Source organism: Pleurodeles waltl, chromosome 1_1 (assembly GCF_031143425.1).
Source record: "Pleurodeles waltl isolate 20211129_DDA chromosome 1_1, aPleWal1.hap1.20221129, whole genome shotgun sequence".
Classification (NCBI taxonomy): Eukaryota; Metazoa; Chordata; class Amphibia; order Caudata; family Salamandridae; genus Pleurodeles; species Pleurodeles waltl.
This window is the reverse complement of record NC_090436.1, coordinates 253,548,823-253,570,147: the sequence shown is the minus strand read 5'-3', so window position 1 is coordinate 253,570,147 and position 21,325 is coordinate 253,548,823. Positions and strand designations below refer to the sequence as shown.

General features: G+C 46.3%; 1 protein-coding gene across 2 annotated transcripts in view; it reads right to left on the bottom strand.

Annotated features, from left to right (window-relative positions):
- The window catches only part of NIM1K (NIM1 serine/threonine protein kinase), a 320,818-nt gene that overhangs the window by 107,056 nt on the left and 192,437 nt on the right, over nucleotides 1–21,325 (bottom strand). For both annotated transcript variants that reach the window (XM_069221493.1, XM_069221498.1), the window contains one exon: nucleotides 278–1,314. In XM_069221493.1, coding sequence (XP_069077594.1) covers nucleotides 278–578 — 301 coding nt within the window. In that variant the 5' untranslated portion in view covers nucleotides 579–1,314. The remainder of the gene's footprint in view (nucleotides 1–277; nucleotides 1,315–21,325) is intronic.

The window sequence follows — 21,325 nt, the reverse complement described above, 5'->3', positions numbered from 1 at the left end:
AGTTATAATGAATAGGCTATTAAGAACCGTTCATCGGGAGTCAAAGGTAAGAAACGTCTACGCATTTACCCTTCCAAAATCCTTTCATGAATTCATGTGCATATATTACTGTTACGAATAATGAGACACAGATAAATCTAAAAAGCGTATATCTGGTGGTACTTTGAGGAACGTCTTACCAATATAAATACCACCCAATGTGGACACAGTTCATCTACAGAGTACATACCATTTTACGTACAACGAGGAGTGATAAAGTGCCAACCTACACACCTACCTTTGGTTAAAGAATGAATTCCGAGCTTTACTTGGGAGAAGTTACCACTTCCTATTTCCCCCCTGACTCTGTAAAATCCAATTCTTTTTCCCAGTGTTAACTCCTTCACCACTTTCTCATCCTGTGACATGTCCTGGCTGAGCTTCTCAAAGGGGGTCAGCCGGCGCGGCTTGCCCTCCTCGTCTTCGCCATAGCTCTCCGTTCGCGCGTAGTCCTCCAGACTGTCCTGCTTGTGCCACCGAGCATAGCGCTGGTTTCCTATACCCCCGCCATTCATGTACACTGCTGTCATAGACAACATTAGTGTGCCTTTGGTATTGTGGCCCCTGTAGACAATGTAATCAAAGATGGTCGGCGTGGCTAAGAAGTGTTGGAAGATGGCCCTCTTGTCAGATGAGCAAGACCTTTGGAAGATCAGATAGCACCGTACTCGTTCTAGAAGGCCTCCAACTTACGTCTATGACAATTAGGGTTTAAAATTGATTAAATAAAGGAGTGCTGCTTGTCAGTTCCATAGAACCCACTTACGTAGCTCAAATTTACAAAATCACTAGCCTGTCAGGCACATGCTGTATGCCTATCTAAATTGCGTTGATGTAAAGGCTCCTTTAGGGAAATGACGCTGCCACGTGCAGGAGCTCTTTGCATTCGTACAGTGCAGCTCTCTGGACAGCTGTCCTTGAGGGAGAATCGCCAAAAACCTCTTCCGTTCAAGGCCCAGTCCAGAAACCCTCGCGTTGTTTACTTCTGGCCTACATTGTGTAGGCTGTGAGGGCTCTGGTCGATAGCAGTGTATTTTTGGGGAGTTCAGGTGTAGAGCCCCGCTTCCTGCCGCCGTTCATGCTGATTCTGGCGTCTCTGACGGTCAGGCCGCTGCCGAGGAGGTCGGGCCGTGGACTGAGAAGGGATGCTGCTCTCACGCCCGCCGGGCGCGGCCAGATTAAGCGCTTGCAGCGTTAATTCAGCTCACCTTGATTTACACAAACCGTCGTCATAAGCCGGAGCCTTCTCGAAAGTTAACTACGCGTCGGGTTAACCTAAAGGACACAAGAAGAAAGTAGTTGATTGTAACGTAAAATCGTTATAGACTGAAGCATTACTTGGACAATCTTATGACGTCATACACATTTTACACCAGCCTCGGTAGACAAACAAAAGTAAAGGCACTGATACTACACTATCCTGACATTTTCTATTCGCAATTGGAGAGTTTTTGTTCTAGGAAAGCCAAACGCTATCAAATTTGAGGCTGTTTTTGGAAGTTGAAATGCCCATATTCATGGACAAGTACCTGTAATATATACATATCAATGTAAGTTCAGTCAAGCTTGTCACACAGAGCACATTAACTCGCCAGTGCCTGTGCACACACCACACTGTTATCAAAGCTTACTTCCAGGCCCAGGAGATTCGCTTCTTGCGTTCGTGTTTCCATAGATGAAGGGCCATGCAGGATACAGGGCTGTGCATGATGGAGGGTTGGCTCACGGCTAAAAACCATGGCAAGGCATGTGAATCTACAAGTGATACTGGCATACCCATGCCGAGTAGTTGTGCCCACATAACAGTGAATTGGCAGAGGACTACCCACAGGGATAAACGAAACAAGCACCGAACGTACTGTGTGAAAACCCACGAGAAATGTTATTTCAGAAAATGTCTCACATACTGCTTGCTTGAATCGGTGTATTATAAATCCGACGAATAATCTAACTTCTAAGGATATAAACTATTATCTTTGAGTCCCTGGTTTTTACATCAGTGCAAAAAACTGCCGAATAAAGCACACAAACGTCATTTTCGTTAATTTTGCTCACACTATTCCTGTATTTTTGACAAACTGCTCTCAAGGGGAACGGCAAAGGTGCAGACAAATTACAAGCACATACAATTTGAGCACAGCTGTAAATTGGCGCTAATGCTTAAATGGGTACATATACTGTAGGCCCCAATATTCACCTCTGCCGCCAGAATCTACATGACCCCGTTCTAGTTCGACATGCAGTGACCAACATTTCTAACTAAACGGTACCATTTGAGATCACAGAAACGGTTCCTATCACGATAAAGCGTCCTGGCAACTTTTCTCATGGGGACAATTTATATGAACATGTTAATGTGCACCTGCAAGTCGACAAACGGACCTGGGTGCAAATGTACAAACTCGTGTCATTCCCACAACCGTTCAAGGTTAGGTATAGCAAGCTGCACCAGCCAGGACTTCCTTACCATACTTTGCAAGTTCTTGGCTACAACTGCGTGTACTAACATTCCGGAATCATGGTGTGCAATTGCGCTCCCAGTAATGCCGTCACCTTCTGCATTGGCACATACCATTTTTCCAAGCAGGTAATTTTGTTAGCCATTACGGAAACCCTTTCCGTACACTCCTACGGTTTTGGGAGGTGTTCTATCCCCTCTTAACTTAAATAGCAGGAACACATCTAGCGGTTCTAGACAGGGGAAGAGGCTAGACAGGGGTTCGTGAAAACATGCAGCCTCACGTTTATTGCGGTTTACAAGCTTTCCAGGCAAACTATGCCTTACAATGCCTAATCCCAACTCTTGAGTGAGATTTACCCACTCACAATATTACACAAACCCTTGCATCTGATTGCCTAATCCCAACTCTTGAGTGAGATTTACCCACTCACAATATTACACAAACCCTGGCATCTGATTGCCTAATCCCAACTCTTGAGTGAGATTTACCCACTCACAATATTACACAACCCCTGGCATCTGATTGCCAAATCCCAATCTTTGAGGGAGATTTATTAACTCATAATATTACACAAACCCATGCCGTATAATGCCCAATCCCAACGTTTGAGTGAGATTCATTCACTCACAATATTACACAAAACCATGCGTTAGAAAGCCCAACCACAACCTTTGAGTGGGATTTACTCACTTACAATATTACACAAACCCATGCCTTAGAATGCCCAATGCGAACCTTTGAGTGGAATGTATTCACTTACAATATTACACAACATTCAAAGGCCAGCACTGCACACGAGTATAAGAATTAATGACTGCAAGGTCACATTTTGTGAAGAGTTTGCATTCCAAAATAAAGTAATGTGGACAGTCACACTTCCACTTCCAAATGGCTCTGTAAACCACAAATTAACTTTAATGTTAATGGTGCCTTTGGCAGTAACACCCCATGTCACATATGATTAATTTATTCCTCCTCGAACATTTCAACTATTAATGAATCGCAGCTTTAACCTTTCCTTCTCAATGGCACTCTTGTATCACGAGGGACGCTTAGGCTGCTGCGTCTCCTTTGGGAGGAGGGGTCAGTTTACAAATGCGAGATCCGCTGACTCAGTTACTGCGCCTATGTCTTTCCTTTCGTCTTCATTTCTCACTCAGTCTCCCCGCGCCTGCCATAAAATGAACGTGTCCTTGTGTAATGTAACTGGCCCAGGGGTAATGTGGGCCCAAGTCTTTGAATTTGTTCTGTCTTTGGTACGATCTCCTTGGTTTCCCATTTGAACTTGTCTGAAATGTCTGGCTCATGTAAAGCGCCCCAATACCTTTGGGTTGGGTTTGCGCTACATAAAACTGCAAACAAAAATGCTTTATTTACAACTTGTTCTAAGTCTCAATAATTATGCTCGATGGTTTAAAAAGACGAGGCAATATAAAGCATTATAAAAACAGGTCTGTGTTGAAAGTTCCAGTTCATAAATTTGTGAGGCTAAAAAATTCACAACGTTTAGGTAATTAGCATTTTACATTTTCAACACGAATTAACAGTAACCTTATCACTATCCCAAGCTGTGGAGTACCCCAATCATAACTCTTAACTCTAACCCCACTCAAAACCTGTTACCTAACCCTGCCACCCTATAAATCTAACCTTTATCCTAGACATAAATGCTGCAGTTCATCAACTGTCCCATGCTTTGATGTGCTCTCCCGTAACCCTAAAACTACCACTTCACTTACCCGTCCTAAATCTTTCGTTAGCCCTGACTCTAACAATAAACCTTTTCAAAACTCCTACCTTCCCTGTTACCGTGGGCCGACCAGTGCACCCTGTACTGCCGTTTATCTTCGCCCACATTGTTCCATTTAAAAAACCTTTTTAGCTCAAAGTGGCACAGAAAATCTTACCATGATTTAGATTATGATTTGCATAATGGCGTCATCTCATCTACAAATGATACCTTTAAAATGCACGTAGCAGACGCATCTGTTTATCTTATGAAGTGCACTTCGTTTGTACCTCAGTTATGTTCTTTGTCGAGGAAAAAAACAAACTAATATTTCAAGTTATACATCAAACCACATTTGGCATGTGAATGGGATTAAATGGAATGATGCAACATTGACCTTCACTTCTGCGTTACCTTTGGCACTGTCCTTTCTATCCCTACCACAAATCTCTTCCATGGGCTTCATTGTGAATTCAACAGATAGAGGTTCAGGGAACCCACGCGTTATCCCCGCACTTAAATCAATGGGTTATAAGTTATTTGCCCCAGAATGAAGAATAATACGCAGACCTCGGGAATACCGTGTCCAAATCTACCTGTTTTTCTTCTTTGTGGGGGAAACAACAGCCCCAAAAGCACACCCATTTACCAACTGCTTGCAGCAGGTGGTACATCAGTACATGGGCTTTTGAAGGTTGGTTGTGCGGGTGACATGGGGCAGGAACAGCAGGTTTTAGAGGATAGACAAGTAGGGTGGAACATTTGTTGGCCACCACCTCAAGATGCAGAAAGATACTCAGTAATTCTAAGCCCATGACACTGGCCAAGTTTAAATGTTACACAGCGGTATTTCCCCACCCCTCACCTAAACCCGGGATACACTCTAGGATACTCGGAAAGAGGGCCCATGTGTCATGTCTTAACATAGATCTTACACTGTACATTACGATGGACCTTTCAGAGGGTGTAAATAGCTGAGATCCAGAGCCAACTCCTTTTCAGGCAGAGTTTCTCCAGCTCAGACTGCAGTGCATCGCAAAGAGTATAATCATCTGTGGGAGATTGCAATGACCCCAGGGACACTTTGTTACTGTGGGTTGTTAGGCTGTTAGCGGTGGATTACTGAAGGAGGTTCTCCCTCATCCGGTTGCTGTGTTAGTATGTTTTGCACAGTAGTTCACTGGGATCCTACTAACCAGGACCCCAGTGACTGTGCTCTCTCCCCTAAATTTAGTTGTTGGTAACTTTTCCCACCCACCATTGGCATACTGGTGCACCCAGCTAAGTCCCTAGTGTAAGGTACCTAGGTACCCAGGGCACTGGTACACCAGGGGTCCCGTATGGGCTGCAGCAATTATTATGCCACCCATAGGAGCCCATGCAAACTGTGACCGCAGGCCTGCCATTGCAGCCTGCATGAAAGGGTGCAAGCACCCTTTCACTGCCAAACCTTACCACTGCACTTAGACATTATAAGTCACCCCTCTGGTAGGCCCATCAGCCCAAGGGAAGGGTGCATGTCTATTTGTGACGGTATCCCTGCAAGAGCAGGGTACCTCTACAGAACCCAGGCAATTCCTGGGCTCTGTTAGTGCTGGGAAGCCACTTTAAGGTATGTAGTGGACACTGGCCAACTCAAGTAGACCTAGGCATGTTTGGTATCAAACATGTTGGAATCATGCAATTACACCAATCAAGTGTTAGTTGCATGATACCATGTACTCTGGGGGCTCCATAGGGGATCCCCCAGTCCTGCCTGTGCAGCCTTACTGGGTGCAGCTGCCAGCTCGCTCTGCTGCTGACCCCAGACACTGCTCTGCCTTCCTGTTGATGAGCCAGGCTCAGGCCGGAGGAGCAGAAAAAAAGGATTTCCTGTGCATTAGATGTCTAAGGGCTGGGGTAGGGTGGCCTCTGAGCGCCACCAGCCTGCTTTGAAGGGCACTTTTGGTGCCTTACTTGCATAATCCACTCTGGTGCAAAACTATACAAAGGGCAGGGGCGTGGCCATCCCCCTGTCCAGCTCCTCCCTTAGGAAGACGCCCAAAGCTCTGCCAGGTGGCCACTTGTTTTTGCCATCTTGGAAATACGATGGAGAGAGGCCCCTGGGAGCATCTGGTTGGTTAGGCCAGGCAAAAGACATCCCTAACCACTTCTAACAGGTGGATCACTGCAGAGAGTGACTAACCCCCTTTTGGAGTTAGTTAAGGGCTGCCTTGCAGGTGAGTCCTCAGAGTCGTCAAGCAAGACTCTACAAGGAACTTTCTGCAAGACATCTTCTGCCCCTGGCCTCTAGAACCACTGCTGGTCTTCGCCTGGAACCGAACAAGTCTGCTTCCGGTGGGAAGGCACCCACTGCAACATTGTTTCTTCGGATCATGCAAGAATTATGCAACATCCAAGGTTGTGCATCCTCCAGGGTCACATGGACCCTGTTTGCATTAGGAACCACAAAGGAATCTCCCTTGGAGTGAAGGAATCACTCCCCTACAACTGCAGGCACCCCAAGGCATCATCGACCGGTAGGTGGGCGCTGCTCTACCTGGACATCCGAAGATCCTGATTCACAGGTGGTGAGTCTGTGGCCTCCTCTGGGTCCTGCTCTCTTCTATCCAAATTGGGAGACTGTAGGCCCTTGCTCCTGCCACTGGACCCACACCACTGTGCACTGTGACTGTTGCACCTGCCAAGGTTTGTTGACTCTTCCTCCGGGAGATCTTCAGACTTCAAGAAGCCTCAGCCTTCAGCACCCTGCAACATGAAGATCAGCCCTTGTCCTGCAGCTCCTGCAAAGTGGGACTTCTGTTTTGCTGTGCAAGTAAGGCCCCCTGGTCACTCCCTGTGTCCAGTGCCTGTGGGTCACTTGTGGGGGCTCCATCGACTTCTGCTGGCCTTCCTGTGTGCAGAGGGCCAGCCCTGACTCCCCCTCCTGGGTAGAGTCTTCAGGAACTCACTGGTCCCCACAAGTTTGCAAACTTCTCTTGCTCCTATTTGCACTTGCCAGTGCTTGTTGGTGACCTGGCTGGTCACTGTCCATCCTGCAATCCGGCGGCTGTCGAGGGACAGCTCGTAGGCGACTCCTGGGACCTTCATCCACTCCTGCAGCTAGACTTCCTCTTCTACCGACTTGCAGGAACTTCATCTTCAGGATGGTGGGTATTGCCATCTGCACCACTGTAGGAAAGTACCATCTTGCCTGGCATGTTACCCCCATTTTTCACTGTATATATGTTGTTTTAGTTGTTTGTGTCACTGGGACCCTGCTAGTCAGGGCCCCAGTGCTCATAAGTGTGCCTGAATGTGTTACCTGTGTTATGACTAACTGTCTCACTGAGGCTCTGCTAATCAGAACCTCAGTGGTTATGCTCTCTCATTTCTTTCAAATTGTCACTAACAGGCTAGTGACCAATTTTACCAATTTACATTGGCTTACTGGAACACCCTTATAATTCCCTAGTATATGGTACTGAGGTACCCAGGGTATTGGGGTTCCAGGAGATCCCTATGGGCTGCAGCATTTCTTTTGCCACCCATAGGGAGCTCTGACAATCCTTACACAGGCCTGCCAGGCCTGGCCCAGGATGGCAGAACAAAGGACTTCCTCTGAGAGAGGGTGTTACACCCTCTCCCTTTGGAAAATGGTGTGAAGGCAGGGGAGGAGTAGCCTCCCCCAGCCTCTGGAAATGCTTTCATGGGCACACATGGTGCCCATTTCTGCATAAGCCAGCCTACACCGGTTCAGGGACCCCTTAGCCCTGCTCTGGCGCGAAACTGGACAAAGGAAAGGGGAGTGGCCACTCCCCTGACCTGCACCTCCCCTGGGAGGTGTCCAGAGCTCCTCCAGTGTGCTCCAGACCTCTGCCATCTTGGAAACAGAGGTGCTGCTGGCAGGTGCTGCTGGCACACTGGACTGCTCTGAGTGGCCAGTGCCATCAGGTGACGTCAGAGACTCCTGCTGAAAGGCTCCTTCAGGTGTTGCTAGCCTATCCTCTCTCCTAGGTAGCCAAACCCTCTTTTCTGGCTATTTAGGGTCTCTGTCTCTTTGGATTCCTTAGATAACGAATGCAAGAGCTCATCCGAGTTCCTCTGCATCTCTCTCTTCACCTTCTGCCAAGGAATCGACTGCTGACCGCGCTGGAAGCCTGCAAAACTGCAACATAGTAGCAAAGACGACTACTGCAACTCTGTAACGCTGATCCTGCCGCCTTCTCGACTGTTTTCCTGGTGGTGCATGCTGTGGGGGTAGTCTGCCTCCTCTCTGCACTAGAAGGTCCGAAGAAATCTCCCGTGGGTCAACGGAATCGTCCCCCTGCAACCGCAGGCACCAAAGAACTGCATCACCGGTACCTTGGGTCTCCTCTCAGCACGACGAGCGAGGTCCCTTGAATCCAGCAACTCTGTCCAAGTGACTCCCACAGTCCAGTGACTCTTCAGTCCAAGTTTGGTGGAGGTAAGTCCTTGCCTCCCCACGCCAGACTGCATTGCTGGAAACCGCAACTTTTGCAGCTACTCCGGCCTCTGTGCACTTCCGGCGGAAATCCTTTGTGCACAGTCCAGCCTGGGTCCACGGCACTCTAACCTGCATTGCACGACCTCCTAAGTTGTTCTCCGGCGACGTGGGACTCCTTTGTGCGACTTCGGGTGAGCACCGTTTCACGCATCCTCGTAGTGCCTGTTTCTGGCACTTCTGCGGGTGCTGCCTGCTGCTGAGAGGGCTCCTTGTCTTGCTCAACGCCCCCTCTGTCCCCTGACGCAATTGGCGACATCCTGGTCCCTCCTGGGCCACAGCAGCATCCAAAAACACTAACCGCACGATTTGCAGCTAGCAAGGCTTGTTGGCGGTCTTTCGGCGGGAAAACACTTCTGCATGACTCTCCACGGCGTGAGGGATCCGTCCTCCAAAGGGGAAGTCTCTAGCCCTTGTCGTTCTTGCAGAAACCTACGCTTCTACTGTCCAGTAGCAGCATCTTTGCACCCACAGCTGGCATTTCCTGGGCATCTGCCCATCTCCGACTTGCTTGTGACTTTTGGACTTGGTCCCCTTGTTCCACAGGTACCCTCGACTGGAAATCCATCGTTGTTGCATTGTTGGTTTGTGTCTTTCCTGCAGAATTCCCCTATCACGACTTCTATGTCCTTTGGGGAACTTTAGTGCATTTTGCACTCACTTTTCAGGGTCTTAGGGTGGGCTATTTTTCTAACCCTTACTATTTTCTAATAGTCCCAGCGACCCTCTACAAGGTCACATAGGTTTGGGGTCCATTCGTGGTTCGCATTCCACTTTTGGAGTATATGGTTTGTGTTGCCCCTATCCCTATGTGTCTCCATTGCATCCTATTGTAACTATACATTGTTTGCACTGTTTTCTAATACTATTACTGCATATTTTGGTATTGTGTACATATATCTTGTGTATATTTGCTATCCTCATACTGAGGGTACTCACTGAGATACTTTTGGCATATTGTCATAAAAATAAAGTACCTTTATTTTTAGTATATCTGTGTATTGTGTTTTCTTATGATATTGTGCATATGACACTAAGTGGTACTGTAGGAGCTTCACTCGTCTCCTAGTTCAGCCTAAGCTGCTCTGCTAAGCTACCATTATCTATCAGCCTATGCTGCTAGACACCCTATACACTAATAAGGGATAACTGGGCCTGGTGCAAGGTGCAAGTACCCCTAGGTACCCACTACAAGCCAGTCCAGCCTCCTACAACCACCTGGGCACCTCCTTGGGTGCTGGACTCTGTTCCCTTCCTTTGCAGGTCCTCCACGTCCGGAATCCGTCCCTGGGTTCCACCGGCCTGGTCCACGGGTCATAACAGCAGCCTCAAGGCATCCACAGTCTTCAGAGAGAGTCCCTTCTCCCCTCTGCATCTGGGGCTACGGTGTAGGTACTCCTGTCTTCTGGGTATCCTGGGGTGGGGGCCCTCTCCATCCATCCTCTTGCCTCTGGTATCCGCAGGGTCCACTGGGAAGGGTTCTGAATTTCACAAACTCCAATCTCTGTGTTAGCCTATGGGAAACCTGGGTGGGTAACTGACTTACTCCTGGTTGCTGGGGTCACCTACTGTACTTACTCGGGTGTTCCTTCCAGACTGGCCCCAGCTCCTAGGTAACCACCACACTTACCTTGGCTGGAGTCCCACTTTCACATTCCACCTTTTTAGTATATGGTTTGGCACCCCCCTAGGGCCCTGTATATTTCGATGCTATTTTTGCTGGTTATTTTGGGCCATATTTATACTTTTTGACGCAAAACTGCGCTAACGCAGTTTAGCGCCAAAAAAATTAGCGCCGGCTAACGCCATTCTGAAGCGCCATGCGGGCGCCGTATTTATTGAATGGCGTTAGCCGACCGGCGCTGCCTGGTGTGCGTGAAAAAAAACCACATACACCAGGCAGCGCCGGCGTAGGGAAAAATGGCGTTTGGGCGTCCAAAAATGGGGCAAGTCAGGCTGAGGCAAAAAAAACATCTTAACCCGATTTGCGCCATTTTTTTTGGGCGCCCAGACGCCATTAACATGACTCCTGTCTTAGCAAAGACAGGAGTCATGCCCCCTTGCCCAATGGCCATGCCCAGGGGACTTCTGTCCCCTGGGCATGGTCATTGGGCATAGTGGCATGTAGGGGGGCACAAATCAGGCCCCCCTATGCCAAAAAAAAATAAAAAAAATATACTTACCACAACTTACCTTTTCTTCCCTGGGGTGGGTCCCTCCATCCTTGGGTGTCCTCCTGGGGTGGGCAAGGGTGGCAGGGGGTGTCCCTGGGGGCTTGGGAGGCCACCTCTGGGCTCATTCTGAGCCCACAGGTCCCTTAACGCCTGCCCTGACCCAGGCGCTAAAATCCAGCGCAAATGCGGGTTTTTTAGTCCCGCCCACTCCCGGGCGTAATTTTTGCCCGGGAGTATAAATCCGACGCAATAGCATCGGAGTAATTTATTTAGACGGGAACGCCTACCTTGCATATCATTAACGCAAGGAAGGTGTTCACGCAAAAAAATGACGCTAACTCCATGAACTTTAGCGCTAGACGCGTCTAACGCCAAAGTATAAATATGGAGTTAGTTTTGCGTCGAAAAAAACGACGCAAATTCGGCGCAAACGGAGTATAAATATGCCCCTTTATGTGTGCATTGTACGTAATATCGCCAAAGTGAGATATACCAATGTCAGTTTAGTAGTAGTGCTGTAATAATGTATTCTTTATTTTTGCAACATTTGTGTGGTTCTTTCTTGTAACTAAGTTATTGTCTGACTACTGTGGTATTGAAAGTGCTTTACATTCTTCTGGATAAGCTTTAGCTGCTCACCTCAGCTGCCCCTAGAGAACTTCTGCTATCTAGACACCTAGGGGCATATTTATACTCCGTTTGCGCCGATTGTGCGTGAAAAAATTTGACGCACAATCAGCGCAAACGTTGCCCCATATTTAAACTCTGAAGCCCAAGCCCGCGGACGACAAAATTCCGCCGTGTGCGTCATTTCTTGGATGCGGCAACCCGCCCTGCGTTAATGATATGCAGGGTAGGCGTTCCTGTCCAAAAAACGACGCAAACGGCCGTGCGTCGTATTTATGCTTCCGGGCAAAAATGACTCTCGGCCGGGAGGCGGAGCAAAAAATTGACGCACAGCCCGATGTGCGTCAAAATTTATTGCCTGGGTCAGGGCAGGCGTTAAAATGGGGCAAACACACCTGTATTTAATCAGAAGACACAGAACAAACAGCAGAGCAGCAGAGCAGCAACAGGGAGACATGGAGGTGATTCTTATCCAGCGTGCACGCAGACGCAGAGCCCAGCAGCAACAACAGCAGCTACAACAACACCAGCAGGGACCCCAAAGGCAGCGCAGAAGGCAGGAGAGGATATTCCGCCCAAGAACAACCCTTCAGGGCCTCAGGGAACATGACATCATCCAGAGGTACCGGTTGAACTGGCAGGCCATCCAGCAGCTGCTGCGCAACATTGAACAGCAGTTGCCCCCACTTTGGTGACACTCTGCACCATACCAACAGAAACAAAGCTGCTTGCCGTACTTCACCTGCTGGCAAGTGGCTCATTTCAAACAACTGGTGCCCTGGTTGGTGGAATTTCACAACCATCATTCTCCGCATTTCTGCCAAAAGTACTGGATGCCATCATTCAACTGACACCCCGCCACATCTGCTTCCCTAACACACTGCAGAAGCAGCAGGAAACTAAACAGGGGTTCTACGCAATCAGTGGCTTCCCACACGTCCTTGGTGCAATTGACTGCACACATGTATGCCTTGTGCCACCTGCTGCGACTGAACACCTCTACCGCAACAGGAAGCACACACATTCCATCAACGTGCAGGCCATAGTCGATCACCAGGGATTGATCACCAACATCGTGGCTAAATATCCTGGGAGTGTCCATGACTCATTCATCTTCCGTCACTCTACCATCAACCAACACTTCCAGGATGGACCATATGGCAATGGACTACTTGTTGGTAAGTACAAAAACCTACTTATATACACACTGCACAGCAACCCTCTAGGACACACAACACATACACCACAACAGCAACATCTATACAGGAACACACTGAGGTCCTGACATCACTAGCCATGTTTCTTAAGTCACCATTGAACCTGTCACACATCGGAAATTACTGTACAGCCTAATGTGAAGACATTAATGAGTGTGGTTGCCTAAATGTCACCTTGCAAATTGTAAGTGTCCCAATGACCTTTACATTAATACATTGCATAAGTTTCAAGGTATGGGATGTCCAGGGTACTTTGATATGAATGTGTTAACAACACTTTCAATTTTAACTGTACATGGAACTATCATGTCACCCTTAGTGAAGACACACGGACGCCTGTATCACAAGTCACAATGCTAGGGAGGGCACACTGTACTGAAAATCCCAAAACATACTGCTGACAAACGGTTAGCAGACAAACACTTGCTCAGCCAAGGAAACAACACAATGCAGATGGTATAGCCTACAAGTATAGGATGTCACATTAGTACACAAAAGAGTCACAGACAACACAAGACAACTACTGCCATTAAAGGTCTTTTCAATAGTGCCAGCTACATCAACATGATCCCATTCTGTGTTTTTCTTTCAGCTGATCAGGGGTATGGCATCCAGCCATGGCTAATGACACCATTTGGGAACCAGAGTACTGCTGCAGAGCGGGCATACAACGACGCCCATAAGAGGACACGCAGCATTGTCGAGCGGACCTTTGGGATCCTCAAGTCAAGGTTCCGTTGCCTCGACATCACTGGCGGTAGCCTACTATATTCCCCCGAGATGGTCTGTAGGATCATACTCACATGTGCAATATTGCACAACATTTGTGTAAAAAGGAACATTCCCCTCCTAGAACCAGACCCATACATGCCTGAAGACGAAGAAGAGGAGGATGCTGGCCTGCAACAGGAGGGGGAACAACCAAACACGGCTGCTGGAGTGCGTAGGCGCCAACACATTGTAAATAATTTCTTTGCATAATTATCACCATCACCACTTAATGCACTATTGTAAATAAACACTGATAACAAACACCACATTATGGTTTGGACTATCCATTTCTGCCCACCTTTAGCTTGAAATATCTGAAGAAGAATGTCATCTCATTGAGCAATAATGATATAACAATCATGACACAAAAAATTACACCACAAATGTAATGGCCACCATACAATGGTCACATACACACACAATGTAAATGACAGACATCCTGTACAGTTCACCTTTGAAGGGCAATAGCTGAGGACCACACATATGACACTCATACATGTAGTAAACATGGATCATCTCAGCAGATGGCACACAACTAAAACACCATCACTCAACTAGGGGAAAACAGGCCTCATACATCAGGCAGTTCACATGCTAATGCTTCAGGAACAGGAATGTAGTACTAGACTCTTGCCAACAGTAATTCCAACTACTTACTATCTTTGCAATGACTATCTGTCACTAGAGTTACACATAAGCAGAACAAACACAGCACAAGTGCTACACCTATGACAAGCATCCAGCACATCACATCCCATCTACATGTCAGCCCTTTTCTAAAAACATTACACACACTTGCAGCTGGTCACACCCCACCTGTCTGAAGAGGTCCCTGGAATGCTGATTTGTGTACACTGAGATTCCCTCATCTACACACACACACTCACAAGAGTCATCCAGTGTGCCACACCCTTTCCTATGCCTACCATTGTCATAGTACCATCTCATTGCATGGAACTCAGCTCATATAATACACTGGCTTGGAGTTTTTAAGGCTTGGAATCACCTGTAGATTGATTCTTCTGTGAAAGATACTGTAGGCTAATTTTCGGCAAATCCCATCTGACAGGACTAGTGAGACACTGATGGAGGCCACACCAGTGATCCCCTCCAGGCACACTACCCAAATGTACATGCCCCGTCCCTGCTGATGCCTCCTACTGCATACATGTTGGAATTTGAGATATTACATCATTAAGCATTGCTACTAATGTTGCCGTAGAACACTTTATCAGGGTTCATGTGTCACCTTCAAAACAACACAGGACATACACAGTGTGACATGTCTACTGCTCCCTCTGACCAGTCCTAGTCTGAACACTGATCATGTAATTACTGAAAGAACTTGCTCCTGATTGACCCAGCATCCTGTCAGCCTGACTGGCACCTGTGTGTGGGTCACTCTAAAGATACCTGGGGTCCACCTACGGACCACACGTGCTGTCCAAAACCTCTTGTACCTCAGACACTAATTTGTCATTAGCCTCATCAATGTATACTCAAATACATAGTATTGCATCATCTGACTGTTATTTGTATCAGATTTGTGACAGTGCCCTTGAATAGCTAAATCTTGGCCCTTCCGTTGTCTGGCCCTCATTAATGCCTAAACTACAAAGTGTGACAGTGGACCTGGACCATAGTGTTTGATGGTGTAAGTGGCCTCCATCCAAACCAGCAACCTCAGATAATGTCCATGAAAAGTCAACACATATGAGGACCCTGACTGTTCAAACGCTGAGTAACATTGTTCAAATAATAAAGATGAGTCGTGTGTGTTGAATACCAGCCATTTACTTCTGCACAGAGGCTATGATGTTTCCTGATACATTACCATCCACAGAGGCCAACTGGAGTACAAATGTTGCAATGACACATGCCGGATCCAGACACCTGAGACATTCTCTCACTCAGCACACCAAGGTTGCCCAGTTGAAAGTCTCATTACACGTTTTCAGTGATAGGGTGGGACCATCCATGTGTAGGTGACCATGTCCTCAATGGATTTTCTCAAATTTTGCTACAAACGATACCCAATAGAAACAAGATTAGCTGCCACTAACTCATGAGGAGACCTGGACGTTACAGTGACAACATACACCCTGACAGTTGATACTGGATCAATATTGGACCACACACATGTACATGTACCATCCAATCAACAAAATGTTTGCAAGCCGATCACAGTAGTGTCCCAGTTGTAACCTAGCAGGAAGAATGAAACATGCCACTAAACCAGGTAATGCATAAAGGGCCACATACATCAACAACCTATTTGCTATCATGACATGAGGAACGTTGAGATTTTGCAAAAAAATCAATGCAAAATGATATGTCAGAATTCTCCAAAGAATCAATAGGGCAAACGTAAAATGGGCAAATGGGATTACAGAATAGCAAACAGTGAATCATACCCTATTTGCTTCCATGGGCCTGCTGCTGAAGGTTTAGCATTACTGAATTTGGGAAACCCTTGGATAAATTTGCAAGTCTGGAAGAGCAAACCCTAGGGTGCTGGTGGCCTAAGTCCACCTCTGCTGCCCCCCAAATATACATTATTTATGCACATGTGAAGCACACACTTGCATAAGGCGCATGTGTGCCCTACAGGTTAAAAGTAAAACACATTTTAGATACATTAACTCGTAACTAGGACATGGTTGCCCCCCAAAACAGTTTAGGCGACAATTGCACTACCTATTTGGCCATTATATAATTTTGATGAGCTTGATAAATGTGGACATATTTTTGCTAAGGAATACATCCTGGTATCCCATTCATATTTTGAAAATAGCAAGCAGCAATTACCTACATATGTGTACAATTATGAGTAATATCCATTCTGGCCAATCATTACCATTGCACTGTGAATACCTTCTATACATCCTATAAGGGACATTTGCCATAGCTAACCCCAAATGTGTATCACTTAGCACCGTTTGGTCATGACAAAATTCATTTCTCAATTTGACAAATGAAAGACATATTTGTCATAATGCGTCATATTTCCACGCATACAGCTTGTGCGTCATAATTTTTGACGCACAGGAGTGCAGATAATGCAGAGTCAAAAATTAATTCCAAAAATAGATATCATAGTATCCTGCATAACACGGCCTCCATTTTTTTCCATTATGCGTCATATTTCCACGCATACAGCTTGTGCGTCATAATTTTTGACGCACAGGAGTGCAGATAATGCAGAGTCAAAAATATTTTTCATATTTAGATATCATATTTTCCAGCGGCTTAATTTTTAACTCAAGAACTGTAAAATATGCCTCAAACAAATATATTCGACCAATGAAGATTTTTTTTTGACTTTGCATTATTTGCACTCCTATGCGTCAAAAAATATGACGCACAAGCTGTATGCGTGAAAAAATGACGCATAGCGGGGGAAAAACGGCGGCCATTTTATGCAGGATGTGATGTTATAGGATATCCTGTTTACAGAATCTGTACAGTGGGTGTACTTTCACTTTGCAGTCTCAGATTATTCTAGACTGTGTGCAAAGTGTTGTCCTGTGTATTAGTGCTTTTGTGTCCAGTGTACCATCTCAATTGTGCTTTTGTCATCATTGTCTTGTTGTTGAATACTGTCTGAGTCTGTGTTGTATTATTTTGTCAAGTCCAGTGTTTTATTTATTGTCTGTGGGAGTCTGTTGTGGGTACTGTAATATAGGGGATAGTTGGGCTCTTCTTCTTAAGTTTTCTTTGTATTTCACCACTCTACCTTTCCCCATTTCCCCCTTTTCCTTTTTCTACAACTTTTTCCCCTTTGTCAGTGCTGACATGTCTGGTAGGTCACGGCTTTCCAGGATGGGTGAGGAGGAATTGGGGGGGGTTTATATGGCTTGTTTGCCATTTCCTCCCACTCATGCTGGAGGCTGGGGGTAGGGTGATACAGGGGTATCACACGGAGGCCCGTAAAGTCCGGTGGGGGAAGGTGCGCCATGAGTTGGTCCGTCTATATGGTAGCCAAAGGAATGACCATCAATTGAAGCACCGCTGGGCTGATCTGATATCCAGGAAGCAAGATCTGCTGGACCACCTGGGAATCAGGATTGGTGGCCATGTTGGTGAGTACAGATCAATTACATGTGCACAATTTAAAGCTGTGTGGTGACATGTGATGATTGTTACCCAATCTGCCAGATAAGTAGCTGACTGTGTGTAATGCTAGGGAAACCTACTGGGTAATTGATGCACAATGTGAAGGAAGACAAATGCTAGCAGTCAGGTAGCTCATGTTTTCTACACATACCGGTTGCCTGTAGCAGAAAGTAATGTAGTGCTGCCTTTGTGTCAGACAAGCGACACATTAATGACGCAATTAGGACTCTACAGGTCACAATAGCCAGTGAAAAATGGATGTTGAAACATCATACCTACATATGTAGACGCCATAGCTAGACTGACATTTGTAAACCCTACATGATGCTGAAAATGAGTGCTGCCTTCACGTCAATTGAAGTTAGCAATGTTGTCCACACATTAGTCACATGTGTGTCTGGTTGGTGTGTATGGAAAATGTTCTTGGAAGTGCCATGCCTTGTCATGATAAATGTGCTCCTTCACATCTAATTGTTACATGCCTGATCTGAGCATGAACCATATTTGTTAAGGACTCAGGTGCCCTCAGCTAACATTTTAGACTGGTATTTATTGACACTTGTGCCCAAATCAGAATAGGGATTGCAGTCCAAAGGTATGGACCAGGGTACAAACATCTATGTTTGGTGCCAATCACTATTGTTAGGACACATCAATGTATGAAACTGTAACAACATGAGGTATTGCCAAAGTACCTGGCCCTCTTTACCATGTACCTATCAGTCACATATGTGTCATGACCACATAGGCTGTTTGAGTTTGAGAGGTCAGGCAGTCCTCAAGTAACCAGCTTTTGGATGTCTCTCTTGGATGCACATGATGAGATGAATGCACCCCTATATTGTTGCAGCATACTAATGGAGGTGCATCTTTGCCACCACATGACTATCCAGGCCACTGCATGTGTGTAGTAGGGTGTGTAACTGTAGCAGGAGACTCATCCGATGTAAATGTTGCGCATGATTAATTCCATGCAGTATGAGCATGTGTGAAAGGGCTTCATTACTCATGTCATATTCTCACATTGTCTTTATAATTGCAATTGTTCGTCAGTGCACGGATTCTGAGTATATTCTTCCTTCCATGCTTTACAGGTGGACCTGCACCGTACACCGTGGGAGAGGTGGCTCATTTTGAGGACCCCGACACCTACAGTGAGTGTTGCATGTGTGGTATTTTTTATGTTTGCTGGTGATGCATGATGGACTACTGTGTGTTCAACAGATTTCAAGGTTTGATGCGCTGCCCATTCATTAGTATTGTTCCATTATTGGGATTTCAGTTATCACTTCATTTTGAGTTGACCTATGCTTATCCATTTCTCTGATTTTGGGTCTGTAGGCCATTCCTGTAGGGCCCGCTATGGGGAATGGGGTGAGTCATGTGGAATACACTAGTTAATGTAAGAGTTGCTCTGGGACTTGTCTCGGACTGAGTCTGCATTTCACACTGACATTCTCCCAGATAGCTTCTGCAAATGGCTTGTCGGAAATCTGCTGCTTCCCTAGTTAACGATGGGCTGAGTACACTGTAGGTTGGATCTTCCGGGGGCATGTACTTCCACAAGTTGTACTAGAAGTGTGTGGGACTAGAGTGCAACGGCCTAGGTGTGCATGCTACTCATGATCATGGGTGTTATTGCTCCTCTGTGTCTGTAGAAAAATATGCCTCACTGGTAGTATGTGATGTTGGCCTAAGTCAGTACATTTTGACATGTGTGAACCTTGGATAGGACAAGGTTTAGCTGACTCCGATTTGTTGCTAGCCCTTCACTGGTGGTGTGTGTGTGGAGGCAAAAACATGTTGAGCTTTCTATACACTCCTGGGTGTGCACTGATTATGGGATTGTTGGATGTTCTTCCCAACCCTCCCTCAAAGTCAGCCATGTGTTTGGGAATAGGGTACCTAGGACTGTAGCAACCAGTATGTTACACATACTTGTGACAATTTGAAACTTTGTTTTGAACCTAGTGTACACACTCGGTTATGGCACATGAGTTCAATACTAGCAAATCCAATTACAAATCGCAGATATTGAGGGTTGTGATTGTTATCACATACACTGACATATGGAGTCCAGGCAATAGGCGGAGGAGGTGCAGCCATAATGTCAGCTGCATTAGTAATTTTTATGATGAGAAGTTTAGGCTGATGTCACCCATCATGTAGATAATTGTATATGCTATGTGTGAGATGCCCTTTGTATGCAGGCTTCCCATGAACTTCCTCTGAGAGTTTCAATGATCTATATGGTGATATGAGCTGTTACAACTACAGTAAAAGTAATTTCCAATTGACCCATTGTGCTATTCCACCCAATGCATTTCCTATGGTAAATAGTTGCCCTTTCTCTTCACAGCTGCAAACATGAGTGCCGCACAGAGGCATGAATTTGAGAGGCGGGCCATAAGGTACCGACACATCCTGCAGGTTCAGTCGGGGTTCCGACGGATGGCCTGAAAATACCAGGCGGATCGGGCCTCCGGAGCATGGTGGGCCTCACCACAGGGTGGCCCAACGTTGCCCACTACAGCCACCACCACCACAACCACCAGTTCTCCCCAACTGGCCCCAGCAACGGCGGGGACAGTTGTCCCTGCCTCTGCAGCACGACCAGGACCCAGCAATATAAGAGCTGCAGGACAGTCCAGTGGGCTACAATCAACTCCCACACAGAGCACCTCTGCCGGCACACAGACAGCAGCAGCACCTCCAATTGACCCTGCGGCATTCCAGGCTTTAGACCGCAAAATGGACAAGTTCATTAGGAAGATGGACAAGCTGAGCACAGGATGTGGCCTACATAAAGAAGCGGGTCAGGTCCATCAGGCGGACCCTACGGAGGGCCAACCTCTAGGACTTATATGGTCTATTTTAATGTATCCCTCCCCTCCCTCCTCTTTCCTTTTTATCATGATAGGTGGGTTTTGGGGATTAGTGTTAGGTTAGTATAGGTTGTTAGCTTAGTTAGTGTTAGGGAGGAGGGTGGGGGGTCCTTATTCTTTCTATTTTTCATTATTGAGTGTGTGGGTGGGTGGGTGGGTGTCAATGTTGGGGTTCCTGTCTGTTTAGAAAAAAAAGAAAAAAAGAAATATATATATATATATATATATATGATTGTTTAGGATAGTATAGTATGTGTGTAGGTTAGTATGTGTTGTCCTGAATGTGTCCTGTCTCATAATGGTGGGTGGGGGGTTGATGTTTAGATCGATTTGTTATATGTGTAGAGTAAGTTTAGCTTAGGTTAGTTAGGGACAGTTGTGGGTTAGGAGTAGTCAGGTTAGATTAGTGTAGGTATGACTTTTCCCTTAGTTGCCTCTGGTGTGAATACTTATGAATAAATATATAGTTAACCCTTTGCATTATGTGTTAACTGCTACTTGATCATGGCCTTGCCATCAGTGTAGTGATTTTTGTTCTATGACATTTGTGTCCTATGCTACAAGCCAAAGAAATAAGAGGTTTAAAATGGCGGCTACCACTGTGCTAACTTGGTAAGTATCCACCATTTGATAGAACCACCATTTGGAGTTTTCATGGATCACAAAGGATTTGTGTTGATGAGTATGTTTTCAACATCACATAGTGTGCTTCCAGACTTGGTATTGTGGGGAATTTTTTAGGTCGGACTGCAGTGTGATATTCAGGGACATCTTTGTAGATGAGGTGTTGTTAACACTCTT